The 17,808-nt window shown below is 28.2% G+C and overlaps 6 protein-coding genes across 8 annotated transcripts; 3 read left to right on the forward strand and 3 right to left on the reverse strand.

Annotated features, from left to right (window-relative positions):
* Positions 1 to 707: 707 nt before the first annotated feature.
* LOC128966296 (transmembrane protein 132E-like) lies at positions 708 to 5,329 on the reverse strand. The gene is made up of 4 exons (XM_054313141.1): positions 5,078 to 5,329; positions 4,848 to 4,965; positions 1,317 to 4,066; positions 708 to 1,222 (listed from the first exon to the last, which is right to left on the reverse strand). The coding sequence occupies exons 1-4, from the start codon at positions 5,130 to 5,132 to the stop codon at positions 708 to 710; spliced, it is 3,438 nt and encodes a 1,145-aa protein (XP_054169116.1). The 5' UTR covers positions 5,133 to 5,329.
* A 2,120-nt stretch (positions 5,330 to 7,449) lies between these two features.
* LOC128951969 (diphosphoinositol polyphosphate phosphohydrolase 1-like) lies at positions 7,450 to 8,881 on the reverse strand. 3 transcript variants are annotated; one of them, XM_054297283.1, is made up of 6 exons: positions 8,410 to 8,881; positions 8,191 to 8,351; positions 8,075 to 8,123; positions 7,913 to 8,019; positions 7,770 to 7,848; positions 7,450 to 7,711 (listed from the first exon to the last, which is right to left on the reverse strand). In XM_054297283.1, exons 2-6 carry the CDS (start codon positions 8,287 to 8,289, stop codon positions 7,593 to 7,595), a joined length of 453 nt encoding a protein of 150 aa, XP_054153258.1. In that variant the 5' UTR covers positions 8,290 to 8,351; positions 8,410 to 8,881; the 3' UTR covers positions 7,450 to 7,592. The 3 variants fall into 3 exon arrangements, with proteins under 3 accessions (XP_054153258.1, XP_054153257.1, XP_054153256.1); XM_054297282.1 differs by having other exon boundaries at positions 8,404 to 8,881; XM_054297281.1 differs by having other exon boundaries at positions 8,191 to 8,881.
* Positions 8,882 to 10,181: 1,300 nt separating this feature from the next.
* LOC128952071 (inositol hexakisphosphate kinase 3-like) lies at positions 10,182 to 12,347 on the forward strand. Its single transcript, XM_054297404.1, has 4 exons — positions 10,182 to 10,236; positions 10,687 to 11,200; positions 11,278 to 11,453; positions 11,544 to 12,347. The coding sequence occupies exons 2-4, from the start codon at positions 10,693 to 10,695 to the stop codon at positions 12,021 to 12,023; spliced, it is 1,164 nt and encodes a 387-aa protein (XP_054153379.1). The 5' UTR covers positions 10,182 to 10,236; positions 10,687 to 10,692; the 3' UTR covers positions 12,024 to 12,347.
* Positions 12,348 to 12,557: 210 nt separating this feature from the next.
* Positions 12,558 to 13,943, reverse strand: LOC128966297 (activating signal cointegrator 1 complex subunit 1-like). The gene has a single exon (XM_054313142.1). It carries the CDS (start codon positions 13,728 to 13,730, stop codon positions 12,558 to 12,560), a length of 1,173 nt encoding a protein of 390 aa, XP_054169117.1. The 5' UTR covers positions 13,731 to 13,943.
* A 180-nt stretch (positions 13,944 to 14,123) lies between these two features.
* LOC128952880 (protein YAE1 homolog) lies at positions 14,124 to 14,923 on the forward strand. Its single transcript, XM_054298337.1, has 3 exons — positions 14,124 to 14,332; positions 14,403 to 14,524; positions 14,597 to 14,923. The coding sequence occupies exons 1-3, from the start codon at positions 14,240 to 14,242 to the stop codon at positions 14,853 to 14,855; spliced, it is 474 nt and encodes a 157-aa protein (XP_054154312.1). The 5' UTR covers positions 14,124 to 14,239; the 3' UTR covers positions 14,856 to 14,923.
* Positions 14,924 to 15,240: 317 nt separating this feature from the next.
* LOC128966298 (ATP-dependent Clp protease proteolytic subunit, mitochondrial-like) lies at positions 15,241 to 16,270 on the forward strand. Its single transcript, XM_054313144.1, has one exon. The coding sequence runs from the start codon at positions 15,518 to 15,520 to the stop codon at positions 16,268 to 16,270; it is 753 nt and encodes a 250-aa protein (XP_054169119.1). The 5' UTR covers positions 15,241 to 15,517.
* Positions 16,271 to 17,808: the final 1,538 nt, after the last annotated feature.

Below are 17,808 nucleotides of genomic sequence, written 5' to 3' on the forward strand. Positions count from 1 at the left end.
ATTACTAATATATAATATAAAATAGTGCTTGGTCAAACAATTGGACCTATAATATTAAATATATAACATTAACTCACTGTGCTTTAATTGCAGCTTATTGTGTGGATATATACTGTATTTAACCAAATTTCATATTTACACAAATAAACACATATTTGTTTTTTCATAAATCTGTACAATAAACTTGAAATGAGATCAAACACATACATAAATATAACAGCAAAAACAACAAATTTGATTATATATATAAATGTATATTTAAATAAAAAAAACAATAAATTAGTTTTAAAAAATAATATAAAAATAATAATATAAGAAATCTTCTAATTGAAAATTACTTATGCTTTTGCACTCAATTCATGATCCATTCCTTAATATATTACAATTTTTTTATAAATATTTTATCAACTGATTTATAATAGTTTAACCTCTTTTATTATTATATAACACTATAGGAAGGACCAGATTTATTATGAAATATATTTATAATAATGGTAACACAAATAGCATGAAATAATGTGTAATAAATTAAATGAATTGTTAGTTTATGTAAAAATAAAGATAAATATATTATTGTAGTTAATATAATAATAATAATAAAAGAGTAAAAGTTTAAATACCTGTAAATAGGACTTTATATCAAACAAATAGCTAATTATATAACAAATGGCACTGAAATGTATTGTAAAATACTAGACACAAGAAGTCTAAGCATTTGACTCTTTAAGACTATCAAAATATTCCAGTAATTGATTGTAATCTAAATTATCATTATTATCATTTCGGTTGCATTTCTTAACTCTATTAGCGGGCAAATCAACCCTAAGGTTTGCTGCCAATGGCTGAGGATTACTCCATCGTTTAGTGACTCCGATAGCTCGATGAGGCGGTACTGGAGGAGGCTTTGAGCCGTTGAGTTCATTAAGGTTTTGAATGTTACGGTGCGGTGGTATCGGTGGTGGTTTTGAATATGTAGTATATTTGCTGGGAAGGTGTCTTGTTTTGCGTGCCGGCACTGGTGGTTGAAGTGGAACTGGTGGATGTACTGTTGTCATATAGCTTTGTTTGGATGCCATATGTCTTGAGATAAGTGGTTGAGTTTGATTCTGTTCGCTGTCTTCGGTTTCGTCCATTGGTTCGCAATCATCGACAAGATTAGGATTTGTTGTGATCCTTATACTGATATCGGAACCGGCAAATGACAATTCACTTAAACGGTTGGCTAAATTCAAAAACATTAATGTATTATTGAATTAAATTGAAATTATTATAATATAATAGATTATAATATTTAATATTGATTTTTATTGACTTACAAACTGGTTCTGACAAAAGTTTGTTTTTTTCTTCACAATTATCAGAGATATTTCCGTTGAGATCTTTTTGAGAAATGGTTGGCTTTTTAGTTCCCAACGAATTCCTCTCGAGAGTAGCCCTTCCTAACCAAACCCATTCATTAGCGTTGGCCACTATTGGTCTATTACTCGAAGTTATCGGTGCGATACGTGTTGTTGTAACTGCTTCTGGAGGTGCCTTTGCGCGACCCAATACTCGGTATAAAACAGCAATAATTAGTAAAGAGATACCAAAAATAGCAAAGAAACTATAGATTCCAATCTCAATGTTAGCCATATTTATATTGGATTTTCTTGTGATGGGTTTGCCAATTGTCACGTATTGATTGGGAACTACCTTTTCTTTACTACTCAAATATTGAATGTCAGTTATGGGTGTTTGACTAGTATTCATAACTCCATTATTTTTACGATAATTGAAGGCATCATTTTGTAGAGAAGGGATCATAAAGTCGACGTTTACGTTAATATACTTAAGAGCTAACGGTTGGGTTTTTTTGCGATGACATATATTGGATACTTCAAGAGATAAGTATAATAATTGACCTTTGCCCGCACCAATTGCTATTACTCTAGGATAGAGACCTGTATTGGGAGCCACTGCAACTGTTCCATCAAATGTATCAATTGAAAGGTTATAATCAGAAGCAGATATATCTGAAAGATCTACTGATGTCGAGTCAGAGAAATGCAGTTTAACGTCAAGAAGTCCTTCTTGATATTGAGTGTTCAACTTATCCAATAGAGTTGTCTTTGCCATCCATACAGTACTATACGGTATATATGGCTTGACTTCAAGTTCCAAACCGGTAACTACTTTGACATCAATGGAAGTGATTGTCTCCTTATCAGACGCCACTCGGATCTCTTTAGAGCCCATTAATTGGCCCGTAATCGGAGATACAACTTGTACTTCAGATAAACCAACACTTAAACCTTCAATAATATTGCCTCTTAAGTTCAATACTTTGGGATCAGATACTCTAATATAAGGCATCAATAGATGAGTTACTTTAACAGAAACTTTTCGACTCAATAGTGAGGCCTCTCTACCAGAGTTATGGTCAGTACTAAAAAATTTAGTATACATTTCCACTCTAGTTTGTTGAAACCGGGGTCGACAGGGCGTGTAGTTATGTTTAGTGTCAATGTAATCATTTTTATTTGAGTTTGACTTTAAATGGTTATCAATGGATTCATCACCACTTAGTTCCTCATCACTGGTAAATAAATTATGTTTGCGTTTCAATTGTGTTTTCCAACTCTTTATTTGACTTAACTTTTGATCTTCAACTCTAATATCAATTGGCAGTTCTGGTCTCCAAACGACAAAATTTTTCTGATATGAAGTGCCGCCATATTTCATAAGAATTGTAGCATTTTGGTCACCTCTGACCTCACTTCCATCTAAATAGACTGATGTACACGAAGGCGACACTTTGAGTATTGACTCATCAGCCGATTGACATGAAGACTGAAGAGTTATATCACTAATACGTCCGACGGCACTAACCATATATATACGCATTGCATGTGAGACCTGTCTTCCAGTCAACAGAGCTGTATTTAGCAACTGATGAGATTTAGTTATCGCCAATACATCCAACACATTATCTTTTTGAATATCAAGTCTTGAGGATAGTTTGGCCGACTCTTTCTCAAAGTCTTGTTTGACAGCAACTGAATTCTCTGAAACATATAAAAGTTGCCAAACAGTTCTTCCGCCTTCATTGATGTCCACTTCTTCATCTATTTCTAAAAGCCATGAATACACATCTTGTGAAGACGTTTCCAACAACTCATCCGTAACAGAATCGCTATCTTGTTGTACGTCAAAGTCTCGTAAAAATGCCGTAACGGTAGCCATATTTTGTTTGGGACTGACTTCAGTACTCAACTGCCATAATCTGTTTGAATGAGACAGTTGTGCGCCAAGTATTCTGACGCCACTCTTGACGCGAACCCTAAGACTGAACGCCGCAATCGGATACTCGGGATTGTAAGTAAATTTTACGGGAATGTAAATCTTTGAATTGGGATAAACTGGTTCTTGTGGTATGAGAATTGTCACCACATTATCGTTAGTAATTTCTTCATAACTGCCACGGAATGGAACTAAAGAGACGTCTGATAAGAAATTCAAAGCTAAAGAATTGGCATCAGATGTTGTAATGACTGAGCCTTCAGTGCAATGATCGCTATGTGTTATAGCATAATATACTTTAGCTATGGTTGCCTTTTGTTGCTTCTGTAGTGAACCATTGATATCAATTGGTGGCCAATATGATGATGGTAGAGTAATCTCGGCCAAACAGGCACCTTCTCTAGTCTTACTTGGACTACATGTGCCGGTTAGACGTTCCTTATGGTATTGGACTACAACAGCGGCACAAATCTTTTTGTCGATGTAATCAATTCTAGTTCTTTGTGTAAAGTCTGTAGTATGTGAGGCATAGAAGAGCACCCGTAGTACAGGATTACTGCGACGAACCTCACGAGTGACTAAGTGTGCCGATAGCTCTCTATTAAGTGCCGGAGCTTTAACGGGTGATACCATTTCCTGAATGCCATTACTAATGGATGACTCATTCTTTCTGGGATTTGTAGGTATGTCTGACCAATAGGAGGGATATATAGTCTGTCTGACAGTTAGCGGACCGTAATTAGCTCTGACTGATACTGAACTCGACGGCTGAACCAATGCAAAGAACCTGTCATTTGAGTACATTTATCATAAATTTTATAATAAAATATATTATATATTACAGTATTTATCCATCAATTATATGGATTTAAATAATTTTCATAATTATTACTTAAATATATCTTTAATATTTAAATATTTTAAAAAATTTAAATATAATATATCTATAATTCATATATAATATTTTATTTTATATTAAATTAGACTTTAATATATTAATTTATGTAATAATTTAATTTAATTACAAACTTATTAATGTGTATTTTTAAAGATTTTATAAGTGTATGATGTTAAAAACTAAGTAAATATTTATTATTATTATGTAATTAGTTTAAAGATTAAATTTTGATATTTTTAATAATTTTTATTTAATTATGACATTTGGTAACTTAAATACTGTATAATCTAATAACTGCTATACAATATTTATAGATATAGTAATACTATTAATATTTTTTGGGGTAAATTAAAGGATAATTTCATAGCAGTATATTTGTGTTCGTTAAATATTAATATTAGAGATATAGCATTAATTTTGATAAAACATACTTATATTGTATTAAATATTGAATATCAAATTAAATATTTAATCACAAATAAAATAATCCATATTTAAAGTAAATTTATTTTTTCATAATAATTATGTTTTATAAAATTAAAATAATTTAGTGATACTGCATTTATATAATTATACAAATAATATATTGATCTGTATTGTATTAGCACACAAAATCACTTAAATATTAATAATAATACAACTAATTAAATATAATTAATGTTTTAATTACTTGATATCAGTTTGTTGTGAACTGGTCTCTGTTTCCGGTGATCTTTCAATGTCTTGTAAGAAAAGCTTAGATTCCGGCTCTGACTCCAAATCAATAACCAAATGCGTCCAACATTTATCTGTAGTTATAAAGATACGTTAATTATTATTAATATACATCCTAATGATTACAATTTTGATCATTTTGATATGTTTGATACATGAAATATATAACAAATATTGTTTGCAAACCTGTCAAAAGTGACACAAATATATAAATGCATAATAATTGCCAAATCATTGTCATCGTAGTTAATATGAATATCCCGTTTTCTTAAACAACACACAAATTTTCTTAATTTTTACATTTTAAACATTATTTCTTTTTTTAATAAATTTAATTATTTAGTAAATTATTGTATCAATTGTTTGTGACTATACATTGGCTACAAAAAAATAAATAACTGTTTACATAAAGAAACCAAAGACTGATTAAACAGAGTGAACACTATTTATAATTATTTGAATGCTTATAGCAATCGATGCTTATATTGTACGACACATAAGCAGTATTACTGATTGAGAGCATAAACAGTAAGAGATAAGTATGTGTTTCCATACAAACAATATAACAATCGATAGAATCTGTCTTTTTTGCTGACATTTTGCTGTTTCACTCACTGTTTCTAACACTCACTCTCTTTAGTGCCGTATCTGTCGATACAGAGAGTGTCTCATTTAGGATAAGCTTTGCAGTGGAGTAGCATTTGGGGCGACACTAAACACAACTGAATTAATCATTCATTCATTAAGTGTATGTATGCTCTGCTCTAACCCTAACCTAAACTTTGAGAATCGGTTAAACATAAGTACTGTATATACTGTATATAGAGAGCCACTCTTTGAACATACTTTTGATTAAACCACTAGTTTTGACTCATTTTTGAATATAATGTAATGTAATATTGTATATAAATTCACTAAATAATATCAAATGTTATTTTTAATATGAAATATAATCATAAAATTGTTACTTTTAAATCACTGTAAATGTTAAATATTAATATTTTAATTAGTAATAAGTTAAGTTATATTATTAAAGATACTAATTAAGTTGTCCTAAATTTTTAATGGATTAATAATAATAATCATTATTTAATTTAGATATAAACTTTTGATAAAAGTTATAGAAATAAAATATAAATGAAACAAAAATCTGTTATATCATTTATTATCTGAAATTTTTGTTTTTTAAAAATTAATTAACACGTCATAATCAAAATTATTAAATATTAATTTAGCTATTATTATAATAATTATTGTTATATTGTTATTATTATAATTATTAGTAGTATTCTTGTTATTATTATTATTATATTATTAAATCTAAAACATACATACAAAACAAGTACACATTATCTCTTAAAAACTATTCAAACAACTATTTTATAAATGATATTTTAATAATTTGTAAAATTTAATTAAATAATACTTAGAATCATATTATAAATCTTATGCAAAAAATCTTTCAAATATAACATAATTTTGTATTACAATATTAATAAATTAATATTAAAGTTAATATAACAATTTTAATTTTCATGTTAACAATATTTTGTATTATAATAAAATTTATAATATGATATTAATAGTTCATTTAATACTATAATTATTTATATATATTTATATTTAAACTATAATCTCAATAATAACTTCCAAATAAATATTATTTAAAAACATTATATGACATATAAGCTCTCCATCAAAATCACAATAAAAAAGTTATGTTTTTGTATCTGTGTTACACATTATTTACAATTCATTATAGATAACATCCTTACAAATAATTAATTTATTATATTTGTTTTTGTTTGGAAACCTTGCAAACCAATAATAATAATAATTAAACAATTTTCATATATATATATATATATGTGTGTGTGTGTGTGTGTAAATAAAAATTACAATACCGGTAATTATTAATAATAAGATAATCAAAGAAAAAATTCAAAATTAAATTAATATTTAAAGTATCAATTATAGTTAACTACTTAGTATATAATAATTTCCAATAAAATGGCCTATAATTAATCTATATAAAAGTGAAATAAAGTTTAATACTACAAACTATATACTTATCGTAAATTGAAATTAAATAAATTGAAATGACCAGATCGTTTATGGGTTGTATAATTTGAGACAATTATTAAATTGATTAAAACAATTAATTACTTGTTATCTGAAAAATTTAGTACATTGTAAATAAAAATTTTATGTACTATTTTTTTTATAGATAAATTAAGATCTGATTTGATTAATCAGAGCTTTTATTATAATACATGTTATTTACGGTAATTGAGCCACAAATGTGTAGACATTTAAAATTTTATGATCAACTAAATTGTTTGTACAATTAATTGATAAAAACTGATGTGAATCACAAATAATGGTTCATTTAATGTGGCGTTTAATAAAAAAAACTATTTGATTTAAATTGTTGAACCAATTGGTTAAAGATAAACCTTATATTATAACTTATAATACATTTTGAATATACTGTATATTAATATTAATATATACTGCATATAATGTATTCATAGATAACATCTGTAATAAATCTATGAATCTCTTATAATAATAATATCATTGATAATAATAATACAGTATTAATAAAAACATTTATAAGAGAAGACCTTAAAGTCAAGTAAAGTATATTAAAAACAAAATCAAATCATAAGCTAATATGTTAGCTAATGTGTGTCCATCGCTACGATGGCATCAGATTTGTATCTTTGACAAGAAGTTTCACATAAGTTGTTTGAATGGGTTTGTGGCTCTCCAGAAGTCTTAATGCCTCTTCAACTGTAAACCATTCCCTCTTACGACCTAATTATCAATAAAATGTATTGTAAATTATTAATCGTTTATTAATCAAAAATCTTACTCTCAGAGTCTTCCCATTCTTCAAGTTCTTCGGTCACTTGCATTATGAATACGGATGTCCTGTGTTTACGTTCGGGATTCTGTCAGATATAAACAGATTATCATTTTGTATTGATTAAGACAAACTAAAAAACAAAAACATACATCAAATGTGCCCAAACATCGTCTAAGTATACCCTTAACCCCGGCTTCTTCTATGGTCTCCCTAATGGCCGCAGTGCTCGGGTCTTCATCGGGTTCAAGGCCTCCGCCTTTTATATAGATTCCAATAAATATGACAATTAAATAAACAATATTATGTCATACCCGGAACAATCCAACGATCGGGTGCTCGACTACTGGTCACTAGTAATATCTATAATCAAAATAAAATTTAAATTACAAACAATTGTCTCCGAATGTCAACTGTGGTCAGTCTTTACCTCATTTTCGTCTTTATCTTTAACACAAAGACATGCGGCTCTCCTTCTGAAGCCGTCCTCATCATAAGTTCGGGTAGAGTTTGGTTTCTCTTTGACCATTAGATACGTTGAGCCGCAACCGTCGGTCGCGTCAATTGTGTCAACACAAGCGTCGCTCTCAACTGACGATACAATTAATATGAAATTAACGTTTAATAGCTGTCTTGTAATTACCACTACTTGTAATATCAATGAATGTGATGATTGATTGCTTGAGATAACGATTCAAAGATGACTGAAATAACAGCTGACGAGACAGTTGTTGACGAAGAGAAAGTATGTGAAAGAGAAAAGACAACAAATGGGTTGACGTATTAAGACAATTGATCACAAATTGGGTGCCATTTGATGATACAATTGACGACAATTAATAGTACAGTCAATGGTTACGACAACAGATTATCACTGAATATAACTATACGGCAAACATATCAAAGATATGTATCAACGATACACTCATGTCTTCAACAGTCATTTGTACGGCCATTACATAGACTGACAGACAGACTGTGCAACTGTTTGTGTGTGTGTGGGATGACATTGGGATGGCATCACTGAGACTCCCTTTCCTCCCAATGCCATACACTCAACACATGCTCTACAATACAATACAATACCATTGAATGTCATTTACACTGTCATTGCATTGCATTTAAAAATTGTCATCAAATGAATGACAAAAACATTTTGTTTTAAATGCAAACATTTATATACATAAATACGATAATAACTTTTGTGGCGATTATAATAATCACATGAAATACTGTATAATATTATTGTCAATTGACTAATCATATCGGTGTTGATTTAACTGATTAAATATATTTTATATCAGTCAGTAAATAGTTGAAAATTATTTAATCAAATTTTCTCTTTACACTCATTTTATACATAAATAAATAAATTTGTTGAACTTTGACCTCTGTTATTTTGTTAACTTTATTACTAAATTTATATTTTGTTAATATTTAAAATATCATAAAATTTATTATTATGTAATAAAAACTTGTATATATTAACATAAAAATATTTATATAAAAACATAGTTTTTAATGATGATGTTTATAAAGACGACAATCTATTCAAAATGTCAAATATATTATACAGTATTATACTTAATATTTGTTTTTCATTTCAAATTTAAATCCCATAACATTTGCCAATTAAAATGTTATGATATTTTAAGGTTTGTTTTTAAATTTTTATTTGAAATTAGACTAAAGTAAATATTTTAATAGATTTGGGATCTATTAATGAATTATTTTATAATAAAATACAATTATATATATAACATATGTTGTACTGAAAACTTATCACATTTGTCATAGTTATGCTTTCATAATAATTGTAATCAAGTTTTTATAATTATTAATATCACTAAAATAACATATTAAGCCAATCTAAACTAACTAATAAACACAATTAATATAATTTGATATAAGTTAATTGGTGATTATTTTATTGGTACTCTTATAGTTCACATGATATGTCTTACAATTTAAATTGTTAATAAATAGATGAATATTATTACTGTAATTATATTGTAATAACAATACATTCATAGAAATGGATAAAATATAATAAGTGTTTATACATATTTACTGTATATACTACAGTATTATTTATTAGTATATTTATATATACAATATAATAAATAACTTAAGAAAGAAAATTATTTTTTAGAGGTTAGCGTTAGTGTTTAAATAACCTAAAATTATAAATAATCAGATAAAATAAATACATTAAAATTTTTAACAAATAATTTCTCTGTTTGAATTAAATTAATAATTAAAACATTAATGTATTACAACATTTATGACATATTAACTCCAATGGCATTGAATGAGCCGTTTATTATCAACATTTGGTTAATTAAGTTTAATCTTTTTTTTTGTTGAAATTGTTTTCAAACACTCGACTCTGTAATCCTAAATAATTTATACGTATATTTCATAATGTAATGTAGGCTAAAATGATACCACTATTGACGCAATACATAACTTATTGGTAATTTTGATATTGTTTAATGACGATATGATTATTGATTTGTTAAGAGAAAATCTACTAAAAAAAATATTTTAGTATTAAGTTTATTAATATATTATAAAATTTTATTTCTCCACCTTGTTTTAACTTTAGCCAACATATTAATCAATATTTCATTACATTATTATCTTAATATTAATTTTGAGCACATTTTATCCAGTACAATTGAATTCTATAAAATATACGTGATAAATTATTATTTATTAATATTATAATTTTTTATGTATTTAAAATATAAAATTTTAATTTATTTTTCTACTATAAAAAGTGATCTTTTTTGCCGATTTAAATTTTTTATAAGATAATCAATTTAAATTAATTTATTTAAAGTAATTAGATATAATATACAGTAATTATTTGTATTCATTTAAAAATAAATTATTATTTTATTTATTATTTTAAAAACTTAAGACATCAATGGTTGACACAATGGCAGATGAAAATGTAATAACATTGGAGCCATTCATCCATCAGGTGGGCGGCCGGAGCTCTATACTGGTGTTCGGACAAACCATTTGTAAACCAATCAATTCCCGGGAACTGACATTTTATGAAACACTTCCGCCTCAATTGAAACCATTTGTGCCTGAGTTTCGTGGTATAAGTGAAGTCTATTTAACGGAGAGCTCTGATGGATATCTAACAATCACTGCTAAGCAGCCAAACAATTGTCCAGAAGAGGACAAAAGTCAACAGAAAAATAAGTTCAGAATTAAATTATGTAAACCTAGTGGTGATCTCCTAATTGAAAGCAATGGTGTCACAGATCATGATTTACCACACATTGAATGCAATCATTGTTTCGAAAATGTAAATCATTATATTGAGAAAGAAGTCACCAATAAGTGCGAGACAAAGATACACAATCCATGGATATTGAGGACAATGTCTGCTTTTAAAGAAACTGAAAAAATTAATAGAAGAAGTAGTAGTAAATGAGATAAATTTAATGATGTAATTAATTAATTATATAATAATATATTTTGTCATCAAATTTTATAGAATTTCTTTTGTTGGAAAACCTAACATATAATTACAAGTTTCCGTGTGTTATGGACATCAAAATGGGTGTCCGACAGTACGATGACTTTGCTAATGAGTCCAAAATATTAAGTCATACAATCAAAGTATCTAAAACTACGTCTGGATCTCTTGGTCTTAGGATTACTGGTGTTCAGGTATTTATATAATTAGATTTGTGTGGCTTTATATTTTAACAATCAATTGTCTATAATTAACATTACGGTATATATAAATATAAAAAAAAGGTTTACAACAAAAGTTCCGATCGTTTTATTTGTCACAATAAATACTACGGAAGAACTCTAACAACCGAAGGATTTTTGAAGACAATGAAAACATTTCTTCAGATGGATAGCCAATCAAAAGTTATATTAATTGGTCTAATGATTGAAAAGTTGGAGAAACTGTTGGCAGTCATTGAAAACTTGAATTACTTCCGTTTCTATACAACTTCATTGCTTATCATTTATGAGGGAAGCTTTGATCGAAACAATTGTCAAAACAATACTAATTTGGTGGACATCCGAATCATTGATTTCGCTCACACTGTTTACCAGTCAAACACCAATTTAGATACCAATTTAGATAACAATTTAGACGCTAATCACACTGATAACAATGGACCCGATCAGGGATTCATATTCGGGTTAATTAATTTAATACAATTATTAAAAGATATTCAATCGGAACCAAACAATGATTCCCATTCTGTGAACAGTGATTAAAGTTATTGTGATATAATTGTTGTTTAAAATATTTGCATATTTTATATAATGTATTGATACACAATTATTATAGATGTGTTATATTGTTTAATTTATTTATTTTGTTATTAATAAAATTATTATTATTTATGTTATCCTCTTTTAATAAAAAAAAATAAAATATACATTACCGGTAAGATAATAATTGTCAACATTTATTGGCATATTTTATGTAACTAATTGTTTAATTAAATAGCAAAAATTGAAAAAATTTTTAACACCAGGACATACATCTATAGAGCACTTATTTCTCTATAGCACTCTATTTTATCGGTAATGTATTAAATAAAATTTGACATTAATTATACAATTATCGGTAAGTATTTTTTACTTAAGTAACTTAAGTGAAAATTACGATAATTATAAATTAAATAAACTTCTATAAAAAATAAATTAACAAATTATATAAAAAATATGTGGAAATATAAAGATTTAAAATTAAATATTTAATTAGTTATAGATTTAAAACTTAAAAATTTAGAAAAAAAAATAAAATCAAAACTCTATTCTCGATGAATGAGAATAATAACCGTCGACTCCTTTGTTTGAGTGTCTATCGGATATTTCAATAGATTTAACGTCTATTTGACCGAAACAATAGTCACCAAATTGTTTCAATACATTTGTTGCGTTAAACGTTTGTCTTTTTGGTTGATTTCTTCGCCAATCTCTTTGCTGACCGTATGTCTTGAGTCTAAACTTGGAGTTCATCAAAGTTACGTGTAGTTTGACTTTAGCGCCACCACTGACTCTATCAAATTCATGCTTTGCTCCACTTATTAGTCCACTTTCGGCAAATGAATCAAAGATGTGGTCAGCAATGGTTTGCAAGCATTTATTGTCAGACATGTCGACAACTTTTGCGTACAACACATTCACTTGTGTCGGATCGTCATTCATATAGTCAATGCCCTTAAGTTGGACACCAATAGGTTGTCCGCCAGTCAATGGTTTTATGACATTACGAAGACAATTGTCAAGTATTTGTGTGGCTTTTTCTCTGTCATTTTGGTCGCTCAACAAAAGCGGGACAACAGTTAAGTGTAGTTTAGATCTACTTTGAAATAACTCGTCTTCAATGCCATGATTTTGATTGTCATTTATCACTTGTGTTCGGAATCTATCAAACTCTTCAATAATCAACTTATCATTGAAAGGAATGGACACAAAATGTGTGAAATCTGTCTTTTGTCGTGATTTCATCACAATCTCATTAATACGAAGCTTAGCGTCTTTTACATCTAATTTATTATTTCCAGTGATCACCACTTCGTCACTCTTGACATTTACTTTCGGTATATTTATACGAGTTCTGGTATAAGACTCAATACGCTTAAGATTAAGACCTCTTTCGCCAATAATAAATCTGTGAAACATTTTGGATACATTCATCTTAAGTCTAAAGCGTCCATCGATGACAATAATCTGGTCGTCGTCCTCATCGGACTCCATGGCTTCCAACACATCAATCGATGGCTTTGTATCATTTGATTTGCATTTCGAGTCATTCATATTTTCACACTTAATGTCATCGGCGGTCACATCAAAGTTGTTGATACAAAACGTATGATCGTTATTATAGTCATCGATGACACCATCGTTGACAATATCAAGTCGTCTGAAACAGAAATCGCCGATTCGGGTCAACTTTGGTCGCATTATATCCATTGTTGATAACAGGTCTATAGTTTACTTCTTGAGCAAACAAAAGCAGATGTTTGTCGACAATTAATTGATGAACAATTGTCTCAAATAAAATGGTTTGAAACGACTATTAAATACAATCACATTTGATGTCAATCTTCACAATCATTATCACCGAAACTCTGGTCACAAAACAAACGATGCAATGCTTTAACAATTCATTCATATATATCGTTACGCTTTAATAAAAGTAACACAAAATGTTAAACAATATTATTATATTAATATCATATGTAATGTCATTCAAACAGTTTAGGGGTTATAATGGCTTTGATTTGTAGTAATAGTATTGAAGTTTGTGTTGTCATTGATTACCGCAAACAATGTGTCGATACTATTGTTACACATTTTGTTAGACAATTTCAAAGACATTATTATCACTAATAAAATTGATTTCATTTTTATTAAAATACAATAATATTTTAATTATTTATTTATTTATTTATTTCAACAAAAGTTTGTCAAACGATAGGATGAGTGATATTTTTAATGATAACGACAGCGATAATGAAGATCTGGAGTTAGCCTCAAAAGAGTGGAACCGTTTAAATGATAACTTTGAAAAAGTTTGATATAATATTTTATTTTTGTTATTAATTACTATTTTTTAATTAAATATTTATTATTTAAACAAAGGATGGTTTCAGAGATGGTATACAAGAAGGCAAAGATAAAGCTCTTCAGATGTCATTTGACATGGGATTCAAGCGATCGTTTTCACCATTTTTTGCCGTCTCTTCATTTGAGGCCATCATTGAGTAAAATATTTTATAAAAGCATGTCTTAAATGAATTATTTATTTAAAAAATATTAATTTGAAAAAAATTCAGTACTTTGTCGAAGAATTTAGAGACTAATCAAGAAATGGTCACCGAATTGATTGCAATCAAAGACAATATAAAATCATTGTACGAATCAATTGAAAAGTATTTATTAAGTTTAGAGACAAACAAATCGACAATAGTTTGTGTCAATCAAGAAATTTGTGAATCATTTGAGTCTCAAAAACAAAAGGCAATCAAAATATGTTTTGAAACCAGTTTTGAATCATTGATACCATTAATCAAAGATCACTCGATTCTCAATTGACACCAATTTTTTATAATAATAATCAGTTAATCACTAAATACAGTATTTTATATATAATTAACATTTTTTCTACAATTAATAAAATGAAATCCTATTATTGAAATATAAAGTATCACTCCTTCGGAAACCATCGCCTATTGAGTGTCCATCGGGCGAACTCCAGCAGTGGTCGTGTCGGCGGTGATGTATTATAGCGTATATATAACTGATGTCCAATAATAGTGGCACCCATTAGCCCGAAGAAGAGGACAGTGCCGTAAGGTTTTATAAATATCGAGTTCGGGTTCGGCTTATAGTTGACCACTGGTTACGATACGGATAGTCATTATGATTACCAAATGATTGTTTGTAACCAATTAAGTGATGATTTAATACTTACTTTTCAAAGAAGTGATGTTTGCGTTGATATAACTAATAATGTCTTCAAAACTCAACTATTATTTTGAATACAAATTGTTTACAAAATATATGAATATTTTTGTGTGACTTATGTTTTGTCGATCACTGGATGGATGTCAGCACTGGTTATGTCATTGATATCAAAGACAAACACATGATTTCAATGATTTGTTTTGCATTTTGTGTTTGACTTAAAAGTTTGAATTTGTTTAATACATTTGCTGTCATTTTCATCAATTAAGACATTGATTAAGTGGTGGATAATGTTTACGAAACTGATTAGACATGGGTTGCGGTCAAACCTGAACAATATGTTGATCACAAAGACCTCAACAGTAGGTCAGTGTCGTCAACAAAGTAATTGCTGGAGTGGTCACAATGGTATGTCATCTCCGCAATCATTTCTGGTGCCAATAGTGGTGGAACAGTCCGGAAGAGGTGAAAGATCTTATGATATATACTCCAGACTATTAAAAGAACGTATAATTTGTTTGATGGGACCGATTGACGACAATATGTCTTCACTAGTTGTCGCACAACTGCTATTTCTACAATCGGAAAGCTCTAAGAAACCGATTCATTTGTATATCAATAGTCCCGGCGGTGTTGTGACATCGGGTCTGGCCATATATGACACAATGCAATACATATTGCCACCGATTGCCACGTGGTGTGTGGGACAGGCCTGCTCTATGGCCAGTCTATTACTGTGCGCCGGCGAGCCGTCGATGAGACATTCGTTACCAAACTCGCGAATTATGGTCCATCAGCCGTCGGGTCAGGCCTCAGGTCAGGCCACCGATATTCGCATTCACGCCGAAGAAATTTTATTACTCAAGAAACGTATTAACGGTTTGTACGCCAAACATACCAAACAAGCGATTGAAGTGATAGAGGAAAGTATGGAAAGGGATCGCTTCATGAGTCCTGAAGAGGCAAAACAATTAGGTTTTATTGACAATGTTTTGGAGAAACCACCGATTAATGAGACCATTGATGTCACTAATAATCAATAGTCATTTCGTTTCATTTTTAAAATCAATTTTCAATATATTTTTAATGAATTTTTTAATTAATTTAAATTATTTGTTTGATTTGAAAAATACAATAATAAATAAAATTAATTAACATTTGTCTTAATTTTCTACAAATAACTTCAAAATAAAATTTAAATATTGTTAAGTTAATTCCCAATAATATATTTTCCTAATTATCCTTATTGTCATATAATACCATTGAATTAATAATATAATTAAATTTACCACATGTTATACATTATCTAATTTTCTCAAAATATCTAATTATTTCCATGCAATCACATATTTTTCCTATAATATCTATTTGTATTATTATTATTATTTTGATTTTGATTTTAGGGTCACTTGTGTAACGGTTTAGGAAAAAAAATTAATTTACTATTTTTTAGGAGAAATTAAAAGGAATTTTATTGGAAAATTCCTTTCATCATAAATTTGCCGCAATCCTAATTTATAAAGATTTTAAAATTTAGTACAGTATTTATTTGTAAAAATGATTATATTAATACATTTATAAATTATAATACTATAGTATACCGCATATAAAATGCATAATTTTTAGAAATTGCTTTCAATAGCAAAAATTGTAAAATTAATTGTGTTGTGGATTAATATACTTCAATTATGCTTTATATTATTACATATATAATAGTTAGTTAAAAATTTAAGTGGGCAACTTTTTTAAGTTTAATCAAAACACAATAACAACATTTGTTGGTTTATTTAGAAATTTATATTTAATGTTTTAAACAGTTAACAATAAAATATAATGATTTAATACAAAATTATTCAATTATTTAATATTATTTAATGAATTATTTTAAAATTGTTATTGTAGTGTAATTTTGAAGTCATATTTCTATATCGTTTTCAACCAATTTATTATTGTATTGAAAAACTTAATTTAAGCTTTTTAAAAATTGAGTGATAAATGGTGAACAATATTTTGAATGATTCAAATAATAGAGTATAAAATAGTTATAATTTAAAGCTTTTTAGTTTTGTATTTTGATTTCAAAGTTTTTTGTTTGTTATCAAAACTTAACAATTATTATGATTGTATTAGAGATGCCTTTTACCACATTTGTAAATAAATTGTCTTTAAGAGACCTATTATTAGATTTGATTTGTAGGAAGACATGACATCATTAGTGAAGAAAGATTTTGTCGTTTTGACCGAAAGTTTTTGTTTGTCTTACAAAATCTCTTTTAGTTGACTAACAGTTGGCTATAATTTACCGCTTCATCCATACAGTCATTCAATGAAGATAACCATCTATTAAAACAAACGGATCACTTCGTTTGCAGTAATATTTTCATTGCTTTTAGTGATGTCTTTATCTATCTGTCTGTGACTTACGAGGAAAGCCTTGATTATGGAGATATCGATTGACTCGTTAGGCCTTTTAGTGGCTAAAGAACAGTCATCTCATTTCAGCAATTATATGATTCATACCATTACATTATAAACTAGAGTTTATACAACACTATACTTGACTTTACAAATAAATTATTAA

Source organism: Oppia nitens, unplaced genomic scaffold (assembly GCF_028296485.1).
Source record: "Oppia nitens isolate AA-2021 unplaced genomic scaffold, nextdenovo-longstitch-racon4-pilon3 scaffold1_pilon_pilon_pilon, whole genome shotgun sequence".
Classification (NCBI taxonomy): Eukaryota; Metazoa; Arthropoda; class Arachnida; order Sarcoptiformes; family Oppiidae; genus Oppia; species Oppia nitens.